This window comes from Dysidea avara, chromosome 6 (genome assembly GCF_963678975.1).
Source record: "Dysidea avara chromosome 6, odDysAvar1.4, whole genome shotgun sequence".
In the NCBI taxonomy this organism is placed as follows: Eukaryota; Metazoa; Porifera; class Demospongiae; order Dictyoceratida; family Dysideidae; genus Dysidea; species Dysidea avara.
The window spans coordinates 25578931-25598540 of record NC_089277.1 but is presented as its reverse complement, the minus strand read 5'-3'; the positions used below and the strand labels follow the sequence as shown (position 1 = coordinate 25598540).

At 35.5% G+C, this 19610-nt stretch overlaps 1 protein-coding gene across 2 annotated transcripts; it reads right to left on the bottom strand.

Annotated features, from left to right (window-relative positions):
- Positions 1-323: 323 nt before the first annotated feature.
- On the bottom strand, positions 324-18910 carry LOC136258037 (ubiquitin carboxyl-terminal hydrolase 16-like). 2 transcript variants are annotated; one of them, XM_066051339.1, is made up of 17 exons: positions 18739-18910; positions 18449-18528; positions 16805-16837; positions 16367-16404; positions 15754-15785; positions 14901-14938; positions 12023-12113; positions 11303-11350; positions 10532-10603; positions 8660-8823; positions 7146-7242; positions 5647-5707; positions 1551-1645; positions 1435-1491; positions 973-1381; positions 762-919; positions 324-702 (listed from the first exon to the last, which is right to left on the bottom strand). In XM_066051339.1, the coding sequence occupies exons 1-17, from the start codon at positions 18787-18789 to the stop codon at positions 400-402; spliced, it is 1827 nt and encodes a 608-aa protein (XP_065907411.1). In that variant the 5' UTR covers positions 18790-18910; the 3' UTR covers positions 324-399. The 2 variants fall into 2 exon arrangements, with proteins under 2 accessions (XP_065907411.1, XP_065907413.1); XM_066051341.1 differs by lacking the exon at positions 18739-18910 and having other exon boundaries at positions 16367-16570.
- Between the last annotated feature and the right edge of the window lie 700 nt (positions 18911-19610).

Below are 19610 nucleotides of genomic sequence, written 5' to 3'. Positions count from 1 at the left end.
ATTTTGATGATGCTGGGGATGACACAATATAATTAAATCATAGGTGTAGCAACCCAGGGGGCAAAGGGGCCCCCTAACGATTTTCTGCTTTTAATTTGTGAAATATCCTAATAGAACAGTCAGTTCTTCTAATAGAGCAGTCAGTAAATAAGATTGCCCTCAGAATTGATTTGAGAAAGCTAAATCTTCAAAAATATTCCTGTGGATGCATATATACCTCCAGACCCCTCTAAAGAAATCATGCTTCACATGCTGACTGGTTTTACAACAACCTGGACACCAGAGCCTCACTATCTAAGCTATGCCTATGAAGATTGCACTGATACATTAAAAATGATTTCATAAATAATTTTGTTAGCTAAACAACATTCATGCATAGCTTGACCTATCATGCAAAGCTTACACTTTTGGTAATAGTTCATAAAACAGTATGTAAGCCTCTTCCCTTCTGACTTCAGCAAATCCAGTAGAACACTTGGTGATTATCTGATCACTGCATAAATACCAATCTCCTGTATGAACAGCATTCTGATCGTACTCCCAGTTTTGTGAAGGTGGTAAATTTTCTGATGTGCTTTGCTGGGCTCTAAATCTTCTCACATACGCAACATAGTGACCACTGCTGAGTTTCCTCCCTCTGTGCACTACAACAGCTTTTAGGCCGTACAAGATTCTGCCATGTTTATCTTGTAGTTCCTGTAGGTGGGGAAGTATATACATAACAATTATAGCTAGTGCATGAAAAGACTGAAAACCTGTAGACATCCATTTGTACAGTAGGGTGCCATGTCCAGCAATAATGCAAATGAGAGAAACTCATTATTTTTAGTCACTGCTACATTGCCAATTTCAAATCTTTTAATGTGCAAAATCAACAATTTTTGTAATCTCATGATCAATGCCTGTTTGCTCACTAAACCTATACCACAAGCACATACATCATTACTAAAGCTCCTTTCTCCTGCAACTTACTGTGATCATTATTGCAGTGGTTACATATGAATCGTTGATCATCTCCTAAAACATCTACATTTGTGTAATCAAGCAGTGACTGCTCTAAACCATTTGTGCTCAGTGGTCTTTCTAAAGATGGTGGATGGTAGTGAAATCCTTCATTGCGCAAGTACTCTTGCAATGCAGAGAATTCAGTTGCCACTTTAGGATTTACATTGGAATTTTTGGAGTCATCACTATTTCCTGGATTTGAAGATAGATTTAATACTGGTGAAGCCACAATTTCCTGTCTATTTGAAGCTGTGAGGTTTGTATTCTCTTCATTGATAGCACCTGGTAAACAATAGGAAATGGTACTACTTTCATGCCTTTCTACTAAATCAGGTGTTTCTCTTCTTGGGTCACTCCTTTGAACTGTGACCTGAACCTTGTAGTAAGTAATGTAACATACAGCAGGGTGAACTGGCTAATAAACTTTACCTGCTGATCTGGGATAGATAGTGATAAATCAAAAAATGGTTCTTTTAATTGTGAAGGCTGAAAGATCATCAAAAACAGTAAAATAGAGCATCCTGTAACACACTGAATATCTCTACCTTTAAGCATTGTCGACATATAATGGTACTAGTGTTTGCTCCGCCAATCTCTCTTTCTAGCACAGTGACACCTCTGTCAGCTGCTCGACGGTATTCTAACCAGTAAATAAACAACCTATTCACTGAACTCTATGGACATGCATTCATACAATATGGATATATTCACTGCAAAAACCATTGAGTAAATGCCTCTATTGTTATAGTGATATTATTGACAAAAAGGGATTTTCACTAACAATTTCAGTAATGATTATCTTTACAGAGGGAACTTTCTCCTGGGATTATGTAAAATAAGAGACATTCAATTATGGTTTATTATAACTGTTTTGCAGTATGGAGTATGCATTGATCAAAAGCACCCATTTGCAACATGGAAGAAGCAGGTATATATATATGACCAGATCTGTGAAAAGGGATCTTAACTACAGCCTTGCAAAATTTCCAAGTTTGATGAATCATAATTCTTCATGTGTTTCATCTATCACCATAAAATAACACCTGGGGATAATGCTATATTAGGGGGTGTAAAGTGACCAAAGTTCAAGCTGGTACCTTATTCACTGGTGAAGTTATGCATTGCCAAGTACATGCAATTGGAAAGGCTATAAACCCCCTTCTGCAGATCCATTCATATATTGGCTATCACTGAACGCTGAGCCCGAGGAATGATTTTGCTCACTATACTTGCTGCCTTGATGGTTAGTTAATTTATTGGTGGTTAGGGCAGTTCTCACGTACAAGCACAATGTCAATCAGTCCAGCCATTGTACTGCTTCACATTCACACATGTAGCTGAGTGAAATTCATTGCTGAGTAGTGTAATTTCAATTCATTCAGACAAGTAAGTGCAAACTGAAGTTGTGAATGGGTACAGAGAGAGGGATGGAAAAAAACCAGCGGAAGCAACTGATAAACTCATCACCTCAATGTGGGTTGAATTACACCTATATGCTTCTTCATAGCATTGTTATATCTTTTCACTAAAACAATTGTGGTGCTCTCTAAAGAGCAGTCACGGGCACTGAATTACTCTAATAGAGCAATCAAGAGAATTGTTTGTGAATGACGGTTTAACTACTGTAAGTTATAAGACTGAAAACATTTGTTGATAAGATTAATATTGCTATGTTGTTGAAGATGCCAGATCACTTCTTGTTGTTAATTTTCATGTTAATTACTTTTACATTTGTGAATCAGTTGTAGGTACATATTATACTATGTTCACGTTGAGCTGGATCCTCAAAAACATCTAATAACTCATGGATGCAAATACACATGATCTTGAAATTTGGCTCATTTGTAGTACTGCTTGACCCGCTAAAAATACTTCAAAATCTTTTTGTTCAAATGCTTGACATAGTATTTACGGCCAATCAAAATTTTCACAATACATTTCCTAGGGGAAGCCATAAAAGTACAGTGTCCATTACAGCCCTTTCACAAACTTGTAATGGAGCCAAACCATACATGTCTGTTGTTGACACCTTTGTTGTTACCAATAATCATCTGGTTGGCTGAAATGTTAACTCTGTTGCGAAAAAGTCCACTTTTAATTTTTAGCTGTTTTTCAGGATTCAGCTCAACGTGAACATACTATAGCCAGTTATCCATTCTGCACATGAAGCTTTCACGTGTAGTTTTTACTGTGTACACTTTTGCATTTGAAATAAGTGATGATCTTTTGTACTAGATGATTTGTACGTGTGCTTGCAGACCTATTTTATGTACTTACATCAGTTATCAGCAATGTTTCAAGCTCCCTGGCATGCATGATGCCACTATGTCACACTAGTGTCCCCATCAATCACATGGACATGCATGATTTGCAAGTCCCTTATACATAGTTTGTTGAGCAGGACCTAACTCTCCCACTGTTCTCATACATGAATATTCTTTAAAATCTCTACCTCTTCCTTGCTCTCTACAGCAAGGGCATAGCCAGGGGGGTTCGGATGGTTCAGACGAACCTCACTTTCAGAAGCATTTTTTTTAAATTTAAAAATCACATCAAATCTTACAACCCTGGAGTTCTCTGGTAGCTACTTTGCACACTGGCACTCCTCTGTAATACTCTTGAGGGTCACATTTCATTAGTGTAATGCTGAACTATTGCAAATCATTAAGATCTAATGCATCATGTGATCAGTAGCACACGTGATGCATGGAAGGACTGTTGGTTGGTTGAGACATATTACAAGGCAGCAGCTGTGATAAACTTGAGTAGTTGTGTTATACATGTGTCAGGTGAACACAAACTGTAAATAGTTGATGTATATTTACTTGATGAATGGTTTATTTATTTGTCACAAGTTGCGGGCACACAATGTGTTGAATACATTGGAGTACAAGCCAAGTCTGAAGTAACTGACCATCAACAGGAGGACTGACTGAGAATAATGTCTACCTGGAAGAAAGTGTTACCAATTAAGGGACTCAAGTGTATAGGGCTCCCATACATGTGATAAAGAAATTGAAGTTGGCTGTCGGCAGTATGTTGTCTGGAAGTGAAGATTAAGTTATTGTTAGCTACAAAAAGGTTTATAGTTTCTATAAGCTGCATAAATAACAGTGTATAGGTTTTAGCTAGCTAGATGCACAAATAGCACCTTTTAATGTTACTGCCTAAGGGCACATTTTGTGTATGTATCATTTTTGTTCAAATGTGGTCTAGGGGGAAGCACTCAGGCCTTCCCTTAAAGACATTCTACTTAAAATTCAAACCCCCTTCAAGAAAATCCTGGCTATGCCCCTGTACAGGTTCTGAAACCCATATCATTTCCCAAATCAACTCAACAACCAGATATGACTCAGGCTTGTTAATTCATAGCTATGTACAAAAGTGTGCATACAGTAGTATACGGATGTGATAGCATGTGTATTTAAAGTGTTGGATAAAGCCTTCCTTGCCATGCCCACACTGGTCCCTTCTAAATTTTGTGGTCCTGTTTGGTCATACATGTCTGAGGACCTTACGTGCCTTTATTTTTATGACCATGCTCTGCATCGTTAATCTATGATTGATTCCATCATTGGGTAGCTATATGTGACTGGCTAAGTAAAATACCAGGTGTTCTTGCACATTCCTCGAATTCCATTTTATTGCTTCTCTGTTATCTATAGTAACATAGGAATGGAGAGTCAAAGTTTCAGTGTTTTGTGTTGAAGTTATAATGCAGCTAGACAGTTGGAACAGCAATAAGTTTGATTTGTACAGCAACTATATGGCAAACAGGTACTTTTTTGTTCAATCATAACTCATTTCTAAAATAAGCTACAAAGATGTGACTTTGCTCAATCTGTTCATCACAAACTGGCAAATCCATCAATGTATAGTGTGTTCCCTGTACTCCTCCATGTAGACAAAGAAGAAGGCCATTACAATAAACAAATGATGATGGTAAACTTTTATTTCTACTGCATTGTAAATAAACACCCATAACTCATGTGCCATTTGCACAAACAAATACAAAACAAAGCTTTCACGAACAGTTGAATCCAACGGTGTATGGGTTTTTATAATGCACACCAAAGTGATTAAACATGTGTAATTTTTGTGTACGTATCACACTTATTATAGTAAAATGGAATTTTGTGAGAACGGCAGATTTTTGCTCAGTTGGTCACATATGCTTGACTAAAAGAAAAGGCCAGATGAATTTCAGTGTTAATTGACTCCATTATCCAATTTTTACATGTACACAGGCACATAACTATTGGTCAGTTATCCTGTAGTCTCTCACAAATTCTTGATTGTTCTAGTAGAGCATTTCAATGCTCATGATTGCTCTATTAGAGCATTCTGATCATTGTAGTGGAAGGATACAACAATGCTATATGAAGAATTTACATACTGTAATGCAACCCACATTGAGGTGATGAAATTTATCAGTCAGTTTTTGCTGGTTGTATCCATTCCAACTTTTCTAAAATTCCACTTATCCTGTAACCTTTGATGGCCTGACTGTGGGACCAAAAGAAGTATGTTGCAACCACGATGTGTAACAGCGGTGGCAGCCTTTGATTTGCCTATGCACCATACTACCATATATAATACACCATACACCACTTCACTCCATCTCCATGTATTAAATCATACCTGACTTCATTTCATCAGTAAGTTCAGGAGCACTACAGTTCTCAACTTCATTTTTAATGCACTAGAATGAAGTGAATTACATAACACATTAATCTTACAGTAATGCTGTATAATAGAGATCATTAAGGTGTGCACTTAGCGCATTGATTAGAAACCAGCTTCACAATACCTTTGCGATGTCTTAGCAGTACCAATTATTATATGATCCAAGCCCATGACTGACTTCTTTGTAACTGACACTTTCAACTTTTTGCCTGTTGACTTGTTGCTAATTGATGCCTTCAGACAAGTGCAGCTTCGTAACTGGAAATAGGGTTGATTTTTTTCAGTTATATGTGAATTTTCTGCCCAACAGGTGCCTCTATGTATACTGTGGTACATACACTACACTTACCTTTGTCATCCCATTTCATTTCAGTTGTGCATGCAGTGTGAAGGTGTCAATTCACAGAAGCTTGCGAATGGCTTGCGGTTAATAGTCTATCTACTATGTGTGAAGAAATGAAAATCATATCATAATGTTTATTACACCAAGCTGAAGTGATCAGATCTAGCTTCATGTATAACATACTTACATTGATTATATACACTCCTAGTAATATGGGTGCACGTTTAATTATTCAAACAACTATACCCTCATGTGTCTGAATGCATCTCAATGGTGAGGTGTTATAAAAATAATGAGAAATTATTTTACAAAAATGTTAACAAACAGCAAACAAGTATAAGAAAAAAATTGGAATTTTGCAAGCTAGTAGGGACCACTATACCATATAATAGTAGGAATTTATATATTTCAATTAGCAAATTGTTCTTCAGTTTGCAAAACTTTTTCTGCAAAAGTGTATATTTCCAGTCATCATTAGCTAATGTGTTTTGACATGTGACAAAACATGACGATTTGCCAAAGTTTTTAGCCACATTAATTTCATCATAATTTTATGCCGCTAACATATGTTTTATACTGTCAAAGTTTGTGTATTAGGGATCATGTGTGGTTTGGGCTTTCTTTACCAACAGTATCACCCAAAAACCAGCCTCACCTTACAGCTTGGCAGTATTTGTTACGCATAGCCAATCCCCATAAACATCTTCAGAGTGACCCTAAACCCTTCCAACAAGTTTTTAAAGATTTTCTATAACAGAATAACTCAATGATGGATAAGGCTATGGGCTTTATTTCTTCACCATTCAATTTCACTTTGCCCCAAGATGTGCCTTTTCAATGACCTCAGCATGTACAATACATGCGTCATGGACTCCCCTTTGTCATCCTTTGTGTCCAAGACTCCCAGTTATTTTTGCTGACAATACAAGATGTCAGTTTGAAATAACTGTGCTGATTTTGTGATCAAATATTGGCTGAAGGCAAGGAGCATGCAATTTACAAATATACAAATGGCTCCTCACAGTTTCGATTATGCTTCCCTACTAATTTAATAATCCAAAATAAATGTATATAGTATTCTGAATTTTCTAAAGTGTTATACACACTGTACCTGTACTTGCTCATCCTTAATATATTGCAGTAAACATCTAAGAAACTCATGGGAATCTTGCTGAGTGCTTCCATTGAATCTGTTATTGTGGTTATCTCTAAAACAAAACAATAAGTAAGTTTCACTTTATTTGTATCATGCACATAAATATTTTTTATTAAAATTTTTGTAGTGAAGATACTTACTGAGTACGCTAGAGACCATGAGTGTGGAGTTACATATAATACCCTCTGACGTTGCATATATAAGCATTTTGGGAATGGGATGTTCATTGCTTGAATTTTCATATCAAGTGCACTCACGTATAGTACAGTAAGTATATTAATAGTATGTATGTAGTTGTACGCAAAAATGTGCTTGTTACCAAAACCCATGTGTGCACTATAATTTTCGTGAGTAGTATAGTATAAGCATAGTATCAGGATCAGATTTCAGTATAGCACAGTATGTACATGATACAGCATGTGCTTATTTGCCTACATACCACCATCTATACATTAGCATACAAACCAATTACTAACTGATGCGTATTGATCACTCTGGGAGTAATCAGATACCAAAACCATGAATATTTAACAGGTATGTTGCAACTTATGCAATTTCACATAGGAGATGTCCTAAAGAACAAACCAAATGTTCAGCTATATCATTCATTTTCTGGTATTTTGTTGAACTCATAACAAAGCTCTTCTCTCCACAAACAAATTTTAAGAGAAGGGTACTTTGTTAATAGGTATTTATCCAATTCATATATCCTATTGTTGAGTTCTATGCATGCATGATATTTAGTATTACTTAACTATCTGCATCTGTAATCTCTGAAAGAATTTGTTGTCATTTAACTTAATGCACTGTAGGTATAACATTTTAGCAAGGTGAGGTATGGCTGGAACCATTCTTCCTACATGTATTACATTTCGGAATGCTTGAATATTTCAACATGTTTGGACTAGACCATACAATTTGATATGTTCACCTTGCATTCATCACATAATCCAGAATAGCTGCAACCACTCTGTGATCTGGTAATTCATCCTGATCATGCCATTGAATGCTAGTTTGGCTTTCTACGTATATATCAATATGTGATCAGGCCTGTGAAAACAGGGCATGTGGACACAAACTACGCCTCGTCACACTACAGGTTGCATCTCAGTACTGGAACAGAATATTTGTATTTTGTTAGTTGCATCATAAAGCCAATTAAATGCTAAATGCTTATACTGAGGGCTACAAGTTTCATTGCAATAGCATAATGGTGTAAAATGTTATGAAAAGTTTGATAAAGTAGGCAAAAATCATGTATCCACATGCCCTGTTTTTGCAGGCCCAGCCATATATACAGATGCTACAGTAGGGTGTTCAAATTTGATTTGCTACAATTAATATAATAAATAATAGCTTTAAACATGTTATACAACATGCACTGCATTTTCGTAAGCTTATTATCGACAGCATTGTGACAATTAAAATTTTAAAATTATACAATTTAATATAGATTGCCACAAACTGACCTTTGATTAACCTTAGACAGCAAACGTCTGGTATTAATATCCTGGTGTGCTGAACTATTCCTATTAGAAGTACTGTTTTCTGTGGGATTGATTTTGCAGAGAAGATCACATAATTCTGTGCTGATTGGACCAAGTTGATGAACTACGGTATTTAATTGGCGTCCCTATAAAATATATAATGAACGATGTAAAACTTTTTCACATATCTTACTAGACTGCTACCACTATCCCCCCTTCCCCCACCACACCTATAGGAGTTGGTTTGATATAGTAGACTTTACAAAAAATGGTTGAAAACTTGGCAGTCATCTACTGTATTTGTACAAAAAATAATATCTGGTACACATACTGTAGTGACTGGACAAATTTATTATGATTATGATGTAATCTAAAATTATGTAATTGCTTGCGTGTATATAAATGTAGTTGTAATCTGTATTTTTCAGATTTTTCCAATGATAGTGATTCAAATTACTTGTTGGTGTATTGTGTTGTGCGCACTAGTCCTACAGTCTACCAAGGACAGTATACATACTGTATCTCCAACTACATTTACAATACTCTAAATACTTAAAATGTGACATTTCTCAATACCATAAAGTCAGAAATTTTTTTTTGGAAAAAGCACTATTTGTTAGGTGCATACGCCTAAGGTGTGTTTAACACGGAATTACTATGTTGTAATAGAGTAGTTTGTGGTCATTACGCCAGTGTATTAGGATATTTGACTCCATTTCAGGGTGAAATCCTTAGTGATGAACAAGAATATTACAATCCAGAAGGATGATTTGCTGTATACATAGTGAAGGGAGACCTCAAGAGAGATGTGAGTGCTCCAGGAGACATTAATTTTCCAGTACTTCCAGCATTTCTTCCTGTGTGTAGCTTTGTCGTTGTGTTCAGTATCGCATTGGGTCACGTGAGTTTATCAGCTATGGTTAATCACAAGAAATTTGTATGTGCTTAACAAATAACATGCACCTAATAGAGACATGAGCTTAACAACCCGACTCTATGGTGCAGCGCTTATAAATAAGCATATTTACCATGTACATTAATTTTGTTCAATACCCTTTAGTTACAGTATATTAATAGGATTGATATTTGTACAACCATTTATTTCAAAACTGTTGATGTGTAATTTTGGTTATTCTTTCCAAAATCCAGCCACATATAGTATACATAATTGCCAAAAAAATTTGCATTTGCATCACTCAACTATATATATATATATTATACATGGATATGTAAGTTATAGTTAAACCCCACCATGAGTAGGATATCTAGGCTTCAACATGTCAGCCTCCGGTTGATAACTACGATGTCCTACTCATGGTGGGGTTTAACTGGCTTCTATCCCACACTTTGAAGCAGTCAAGTTCACAAACAACGTGTCAATAAGGCTAGACAAGCATGACAGTTGTGTGGCTTCAATTTTTGTTGAACTTGTGGTTTACTATACAGTCTAGTCTTGTCCCCATGTTCCCACACACTTGATCATGTGCCCTTCACGTGATCGAGCGCGTGGGCGACAGGGGACAAGACTGTAGTTTTACAATGTGTATTGCTTTAATTTTTGCTGAGCTTGTATTTTATATGTGTTAGGCTTCAATTTGCTTTGATTACACTTCTTTCAATTGAATGTGTAAATATATGGTGTCTTCCATATATGCACTGGGGTTTAACTACCATATGCTTCCAGTTTTTTACTTTGATTTAGGGCTTCAGTGGGATAGAAGTAAATATAATATCTTTATATATACAAGGCTTACACAAAACAGAAATGGTAAGTGCAAAATAAATTTTTTTTGTATTGTTATTACATGTAAATACACGCTTAATAAACATGCTAGCTACTTGAGGAATACTCACAGTTTTAGATTTTAGGGCAATTTTTTGAGGCACTTCCAACATCTGATGAAATCCTTGTACATGACTCATAGCCTGTCATATAAATAAAGTATATACATACCACACAACATACGTACATATTAACACACAAAATATAGTAGGCAGGTGGAAAAGGAATATCTTTATAAATCTCCAACAGTCATGGTACATTTGTTTCAAGACTATAGAATAATAAAAAGGAATCAAATTTGTGGGTAGTAGGCAGAAGGTATTTTCGTATTGAACACCTTCTTAGTAGCCAAGTGACTTGCAACAAATTTCTTTCAAAACATAGGTACCCAAATCTCTTAATGGCACCTCAATGACAGACCCAGAAGAAAGCACAGGGGGCATGTTCCCTTCCAAACAAAACCGTCTACAAGATCGAGATACTCTAATATAACAGCCAAATATTCCTGACCATATGGAATAATTGCAGAATGCAAAGTAAGGTGCATACCATGTAGCAAAATTTCACACAGTGATTGTACTCCTAAAGCATGATGTTGTTGATGCTGTAGCATTAATAATGAGTAGCTATGGCAACTGTTCATGGAAATTAATCACCACATAAACTGATAAATATAACTCAAGAGGATCATGTAAATTTATTAATTGAAACTCTACTTCAAAAATTAGAGTACAAACTTCTAGAACATTGCACCCCAGATCCTTTTCACTATATCAACTAGATCGAGTGGTGAACCTTGGAACTACAGTAGACCCTTGCAAATAACACAGAATACTCCTTACTTGTACAATAGCATTGCAGTAGCACTTAAAACCATCATTAGGTAGTGGCTATAAAATGGAAAACGTAAATACAAAGACACTAGTACATACATGTGAAAATAGTTAATATGTGTAATAGTTAGACTTCAAACCACAGGGGTTTACGTAATTTAGCCCTCAGGCCCTGTAGTAATGCCTGAGCGAAGGAGAGATGCCACAACACAGGGCCATCGGGCTACAAAATTATGCAGACCCCATAGAACTTATTTAAACCCTTTATGTAACTGTTGTACTTTAACACTCTTGACAGCTGCTTGTAACAGAGAAATGTAGCATTAATTAGCAGAAACAAGCATCACTCCACCCGTAACAACAGTTATGGGTTTAATTTCAGGTAGCAATGCGTTGCCAGTACTATCAGAATAGATGCACATAATAAACATGAAAAGGGTCTAAGTAACTTACATACCCCAAAAATCCACCACAAAAGGGTCTAGGTAATAGGCAACTTTACAAAAGGGTCATATTAAACATAAACAGTGTAATATTTCTGAATCCTAAAGAATCATACTCCAGCTTGAATATTCTGTCTACTAGTATTACATGTACCTTGTAATTAGAATTCTTGTAGTATTCTAACTTAGTGGGTAGGATTTAAACATTTGACATTTCAGAATTTAATAATAATTAGTGCCAAATCCTATACAAAGTACTTAAATACATGAAAACAAATTATCATACAGGAGGTGGTATCCCACTAGTTGAAGAATCAGGATTATGTTCTTGTAGAGTCTCATGATCTTCCAAACACAAGCAGTTATCCACCAATCTCCTGTGGGAAGTAGAAATCAATAAGTGAATAGGTATATGTATAATATATGCTTACTGTATGCTTGGCATTTATTATTTTTCATTTCATATAATAATTATACTAATTTTAATGCATCAGTTAGCTAGTGAGCCCATAGGTGGATCTAGGAGGTATTGTCAGGGGGGGGGGGGGGGGGGGGGGGCAAGAAATTTTAGTGTGCAACAGTGTTTATTCCACTAAGAGGAATTCTAGTACACAAGTTATATTCAGTTGCATAACCTTATTCAGTACAACGATAGACACTCGTACAGTTGTAGCTAAGACTGTAGCTTGTGACAATTTTTAAAAATTAGACCTAGGTTTGAATATGGGAGCATTTTGATAGCATTTAGCTTCCAAGTGCATGCTAGCAATACATATAAAGATTAGTTAGCCTATCTGAGATAAAACCTGTTTGATGGTAAAGTGTACTAAATCAAAATATAAAAGTATAACTAGTATTGTTCTGACATTAGAATTATTACTGAGTAGCGACTGCTCTATTAGAGTATCTCGATATTGGTACAAAAAATCAAACCTATTTGTCTCACTTTCTTTACAATGTACAGTATAACTGTAAAGTACATTTATAACTGTTGTCTTCTATTTGCCCATTGTCTCTCTATAGTATACTTCTGAATTCAGTGTGAATGCATGATTCCAGTTTCTGGTATCAGTATAATACTGTGAGTGGGGCAATAGAAGAGCTGGGGAGGGCACAGCACCCCTTGGCCCTCACTCAGATCCTCCTATGAGTGAGCCCATACATACAGACATGAAGCCACTGACAAAATGGAATGGCAATGTAAACTAGCAAAACATTATTAATTTTTGATTTCTGCCTCAACTACAATTAAGTGTACTGAGGATGTGCTTGTATATACACCCAAGTGTATGATATAAATACAGGAGGTCTATAACTAAAAAACTGCAGATTAGCAGTTACTGTATAGTTATGCCCATAATCAGTTTTGTATCACCAAGAAGTATAGAAATATTCCGCTGAAATTCCACACTCTACATCATTTTGACCATCAAATTGATTAATAAATCTGTTGACGTTATAGAATATTTATATAAATGCTGTTATAAGTGACTGCTCTATTAGAATATCTCAATCTTGTAATAACAAGTGTAGGTTATTGCACAAATCCAGGTATCTTTACTATCTTAGAGACCTGAGGAATGGTACAATAATCACCGAGGGGGAAGCTGAGGTGATTATGTGCCATTCCGAAGGTCTTTAAAGTAGCAAAGATACCACAGATTTGGGCAATAACCAATTTAGACTATGGCCTGTGTGGCTATGGTCACTGTCGTGGCTTCCTGATCGAATTAGTGTTAAAACTACCCGGTAAGCTTCCTAGATGAATACAATCATCTTTATCATCCAGCGATGTTTCTTTATACTCTAGCGATGATTTCTGATGGCTGTTGTGACTGGAATCCAGCAAAACACATGACGCACATGACAAAAATTATCACTGGTATCTAACCAGTTTAGATACCTACCCTTGAGTATCTATTGGATTTAAATACCTCATTAACGCCAAACTTCAAAGCATACTATACTCTAATAATAGAAATTGTAGAAGTAGAGTTAGAGTTTACTATTGTCATTCTATTACTGAAATAGCCTTCTTCTTTGTGCATATGGGAAATGCATTAATACTTTGATGGATTTGCCAGTTCATGGTGAACAGATTGAGCCAAGTCCCATCTTCATAGTTTGTTTCAGTTGGGAATTATGATTGATTAAGTAAGCACCTGTAATTCATTTGGCAAATATTGTTGTATAAAATAATTGAATCTCTTGCTGTTCCAAATATCTATCGCTATAACTCCAAGATTGTTCATCATAAAAGACTGAAGCATTTGCAGTCCACTTCTTTGCTACTATAGATAACATGCAGAGGAGCAACAAAATAGAATTTGAATGACCGGTTGTTGCTCAGCTGGTCACATTTGTCTCAATTAAGTAATCAACTACTACAGTTTTATGTTGTCAGGTTATAACTATATAGCGGTCCGTACAATCACTTTATAGCCAAACAACAAACAAACAGCTAGGACAGTTTGGCATTTAAACAACATGCCTATTACCCACCAGATGGGTTAGTTTTGTCAATGTGACCGGGTCTCCAAAAACAGGTATTGATCCTCCCATGTAAATTTATTATAATTTAAGGAGACACGTATACATGTACTCGCAATGCTAATACAGTAGGACCTCAGTTATCTGAATCTCAATTATCTAAACCCTTTATTATTCGAACAGTACAAGCGACTGCTCTGTTAGAGTATTTCGTCATTATCCTATTAGAGTAAGTGTATGTTCTATTATAGTAGTTCAGAACCCTGTACATTAATGAATTATCCGAACAAATTCACAGATCTGAACATTTTCATAATTTAACTGGTACACAGGTGTTCAAATAATGGAGATCCTACTGTACTGCATATGCAGAAAAAATGGTATAAATTCTTATTCCAAATAAATTCATGTGGATGTCTTACTTGGGGGACTCAAGTATTGTTGTTATTCAGATCTGAAGATTCATAATATTTTCTAAGTAAATAAAATTAACGTTACCTTTATAACCACACCTATTAGTTATAGCTTGATATCTTTTTCCTTGATTTAACAGTAAATCAATTTTTACTAAGCCCCATTAAAACTTGCACTTTGATATGTACGTTAGAGTCCCCCAAATAGGATCTGTCATTTGTAGAAGTGACATCATTTGGAATAAGGTTTATTGTATTTACCAAAATGTACTTGGCTCCATAGTCCTATTTTCTCCTTCCTGCAAAGCAAAGAAATTTTACATAAAATAACACACAATATACACATGTATTAAATGTACTAATGAATAAGAGACATACAGTATAACTTGTTAAATGTCCATGTATTGTCAATAATTGTGACCCAGTGTGACAAGAGTAGTTGATTAGTTTTTCCAATTAGCATGACTCGACAATCATACATAACTTACTTTGTGAATAAGAAACAGTAGCTACTTAATATAAAACAGTTGACTATAGCACTATAACGCAGCAAAATTACATGTAGGTTAAAGGCAAGAAAAGTTTGAGTTATTAAACTTGATGGGTCACATTTACAGAGCACACTAGTTATTTTCTAAATGATTAAAAGGCTATAGCTGAACTGGTAAACTAGTAAAGCTGAAGAGTAAGAACACTATCAATGTTATTATCAACACTATCAACACCAGCATTATCAACACGTCCATGTTGATAATGCTGTCCATCATGACGTCTGCTCCACTAGAGCATCTGAACATGATTGCTTCTAATTATTTAATATTTGTAAGTATCTCAATCTCTAGTGTTTGTACCATCCTGAAGGAAGTATGTGCCCTTTTATGTCGTAGCCTTCTCAAGTACAAGCACAATAAGTTTGAATGTTGTCCTCTCTATTCTTTTGTCTTCCTATATGTTCTTCCAGTATTGCTGTGAACTTTATGCACCCATATGCATGTACATCACATGGACTGTAACTATGGTCACTCAAACTAAGTATAATGTAGTGTGGAGGTGACATCATGCATACATATGCTCATGCCATAAGTATGTCAGATGAAAATACTTGGCTACATACTTTACGTCCTTTTTCACAATCCGGTGGTTCTTCTACAGAAACACAATACAAACTGATATTAAAGGCCAAAAATACAGAACAACAATTGTTAATATTATAGTGTTAAGACATAATGAACATGCTATAAAGTTTTATGTATATACAGCCTGTAAACTTTATTTGTGCAACAGCTCAGTACAGTATTAACATTTGTGATTATATAAAGTGTACAGAATTGATAGTAACTTATTACTCATAATTATTACTGTAGCAATAACAAGTATCTCCAGAAATTGTAACACGTTATTTCTTTAATGTGCATTGTATCCAGCCTGTGAACATTTGTATAGGATCAAGATAACGTTACGGTACTTACAAGCATGTACAACTTGAAGTTATGGTATACTTATGAGGAGTGTCCTTGAGGCCATGATACTGATACTGTTTTTATGGTAGTACATGAGAATGGTGTCAATTGTAGTTGTAAATTGTCAGCTTGAATTTAGTCTTGCAATCTAATTTTTCAAAGATATACAGTGTAAATGTAGTGCACTGTACTATTTAGAAGTTATGAGCAACATGTAATGAATTACATGTACATTTTTATAGACATATCCAACTCAGAGCTTTATACCTGCTGGTTGTCCTGGTTTCCACAGTATGCAGTATACACTATAAAGAAATTCAAGATCACATAAAACAATATTCCTATTTAAAGTATACATGTATGGCATTACAAATATGTACAGTAATACGTGCAATCCAACACACAAGACATTTATGTCCGATGTTGGATTATCAAGGTGATGCTATCATAGTGGATATCTCAATGGAGTACCTAGCAGTGACAAAATACAAAAGTTTAATTTATTGTGTTAGTGTTGCTCGATCATCACCCAACTAATCAGAATCAGACCCTCACAAGAGTTTGTTATTATTACTTTTCGATGTTACAGTATTTACAATCTAATCATTCAGATATCTTTGCAATAAAATCATTATAAAATTAATGTGTTATATCTACAACACATGCACATGCACACAAACATTGCTTCAAACAATTAGCACTTACAAGAATTGTTTTCTTAACTGCTTCAAGCCACTCCTAATAAATATATAACACACATACGTCTAACTAGGACTCTTACATTCATGCATTGATCAGATTAAACAACAAAGCTATTATGTGTATGGTCACCTCATTCATAGGGTTTTTGTTGAAAGTGGTATATATGCAAATACAGTAAGCCAACTTGAAGAAAATCTTTAACATGGCATGCTACAAAATCATTCGGTTTACAAATTTAATATCTTCTTTTTCTCTCTCTCTGAAGTGAAGCTTGAACATCTTAGTGGAGAGGAGGTGTGATGACGATGTCTGATTGATAAGCTGGATCAGTTACTGCATGATTTTCTGAATGTGACCTTGTTCATCCTTAATTGTAATGAACTGGCAAAAACAGCCAAGTTAGTCTTAAGGTTAAAAACAAAGACCCATCTAAAAGATTTGTGGTTTTCATTGTTGATATAAGATTATCCAGGGGCGTAGCCAGGGGGGGTTCAAAGGGTTCGGACGAACCCCCTTTTCAGAGTTAAGAGATACTCTAATAGAGCAGTCAATTACTCTAATAAAGCAGTCACAATGTTCATGAGGCAGTGTAGCTTACCTATGAAGCTATAAATAGGATTTTATTTTACATAACAGACGTGATATAGTTGGTAAGGATAACTAGCTATTATTGTCGTGACCTTTCTTTTTTTTTTTTTTTTTTTTGGTCTTCAACTGGTTTTCAGCAAGTTTTTTTGGTCTTCAACTGTTTTTCAGAAAGGTGCCCCCCTTCTTTCCAAACTCTGGATCCGCCCCTGCCTCTACTCGCTATTGCGAATGGACTAGAATACACATGTTTACACGTGTACACGTGTACACGGCCCCCGCTGTGGAGATTCTATACTTAGGGCAGAACCCCCCTTTTGGAAATCCTGCCTACGCCTCTGTTATCTTGTGTATATATTGTGTGTCAATCATGTGATTGATCTGAAGCATGGTGGGAGTGTACACTGCATTGCAACATCCATTGCAGAATAGAGCAGATTTTTCAGATATAGTACATATTAGCACCTGTAGCTGGTTATGGAAAATATGCATGTAGCCAACAAGAAGTATTGGCAGTTGATAATTCATGGTATCAGTAAAGCATAATTATTATGGGACTACAACTACTTTTAGCTGAAGGACAACCAAAGCAGATGATGGAAACTGGTAGTTCATAGGACCTTCCTTAATTATTAAGAAAAGAAAAAAAGATCACAAAATTAATTGTGAATTGTTGCAAAAATCAAGATACTCTAATAGAACAGTCAGTAGATAAAATAAACATTATCTGTAGGTATATGTAGATCCGGCCAGTACTATCATCCCCCATGAATACCAAAACATCTGGTAAGTTCATTGAGCTATGTATGTAGCTAATACGTTTATGTGGTTTGTATATAATTAAAAGGTATTGACATGATAGCATAGTGTCTACCAATCAACTGACCAATTTTGCTATAAAAAATTCAATTAACAACTTTTGAAATACTGTAGGTATGGATAATCAGTTGTTTACATTGAAAGAGAAGTACAAAATCAATTTGGAGCTGCCATACAGAACAAACAATTATGTTTATCACATAATTTGTCTCAAACAATTTCATTTAATTTTTTGCAACATACCAGAGAGCTGTTAGACACAAGCAGATGCAGCCAGATAGAGTCAGGTTTGATTGATCATCCTGATGTGCTGTGGCTAATCTCTATCATAACAAAACACAGTTTCTATGCACCATAATAATGCCAATAAATTCTTAAAGTAACAAATAATATACGGAAGCAGCTGCAGAATGATGTATGTGTACATGTTTTGCGTGCACGCCAAGCAGGTGGGGCTATCTATAATAACTGAAACGAAAAGACGCAAAATACATCAACATGAACTTCAGTTTTCGCACGTTTGTTTATCGTACCTTCTCGGGAAGCAGGAGTGGTATTGATAGCTCGCCAATATCTTCAGACATGGTGCGTGGTAGAGAGGTTTTAATCAATCAGCTACAGTTGATGATCATTATAGAGAACTGAACCAACATCCGACATGCCCCTAGAGAATTTCGTGAAGCATGTATGGCTCCAGTCTATAAATTCCCCTATGATATTCCCCGAAATACTGTGTCATTATCGCCTTATAGGGTGACGGTTATATATAGCTACTGTATATCATTGCAGTGTATTGCGCAAGGGGGAATTCACTGACTAATAATACTTATTCTCCTTTTTACCATCCACTATTAAATTATGGAACACTTTGCCAGAAGATGTGATCAATCAGCCATCTATAAACTGTTTTAAGGACGTTTTGTTAAAGCATCTGAATTTACTTTGATTTTGTTTTGTATCTGTGTGTTATACTCCTTGATGGAGTCCTATACACAGTAATAAATAAATAAAATATAATTATGCTCAGTCTAAACTAAACTCTGTCATGGTTCAACATAAAGCACTTACCTATTACTATAAAACTTAAGTCCCTAGTGGAATAATAATAGCCTCAATACTGAATGTGCTGATCTGGTATACACAATAGGCTGTGCCTTAATACCAGCACTCATCATCAACAGTTCATATTACCGCACACCATGCACTTAATTGTGTATAGTTTTACTGTTTATTTAGTTATTTCATTCTGAATCCTTAAAAAAATTCACACAATGACAACAAAGCTATACTGATGATTGTCATAGATAGTTAACTGTTACTGTACTTTAGCTATTATAAGTAACGCTATATTTAGTATGATGTAATGATGTGCTATAATTGGAGTATGTAGTGTGTTATTAGATCG

What these genes read in the sequence shown, in the direction of transcription:
- LOC136258037 (XM_066051339.1), bottom strand. Translation starts at nt 18,789, where the DNA reads ATGTCTGAAGATATTGGCGAGCTATCAATACCACTCCTGCTTCCCGAG. An exon ending in CACTCCTGCTTCCCGAGAAG is followed by an intron (nt 18,529 to 18,738) that starts GTACGATAAACA and finishes TTGTTATGATAG; the next exon opens with AGATTAGCCACAGCACATCA. An exon ending in ATGGAGCCAAGTACATTTTG is followed by an intron (nt 12,114 to 14,900) that starts GTAAATACAATA and finishes TACTTCCCACAG; the next exon opens with GAGATTGGTGGATAACTGCT.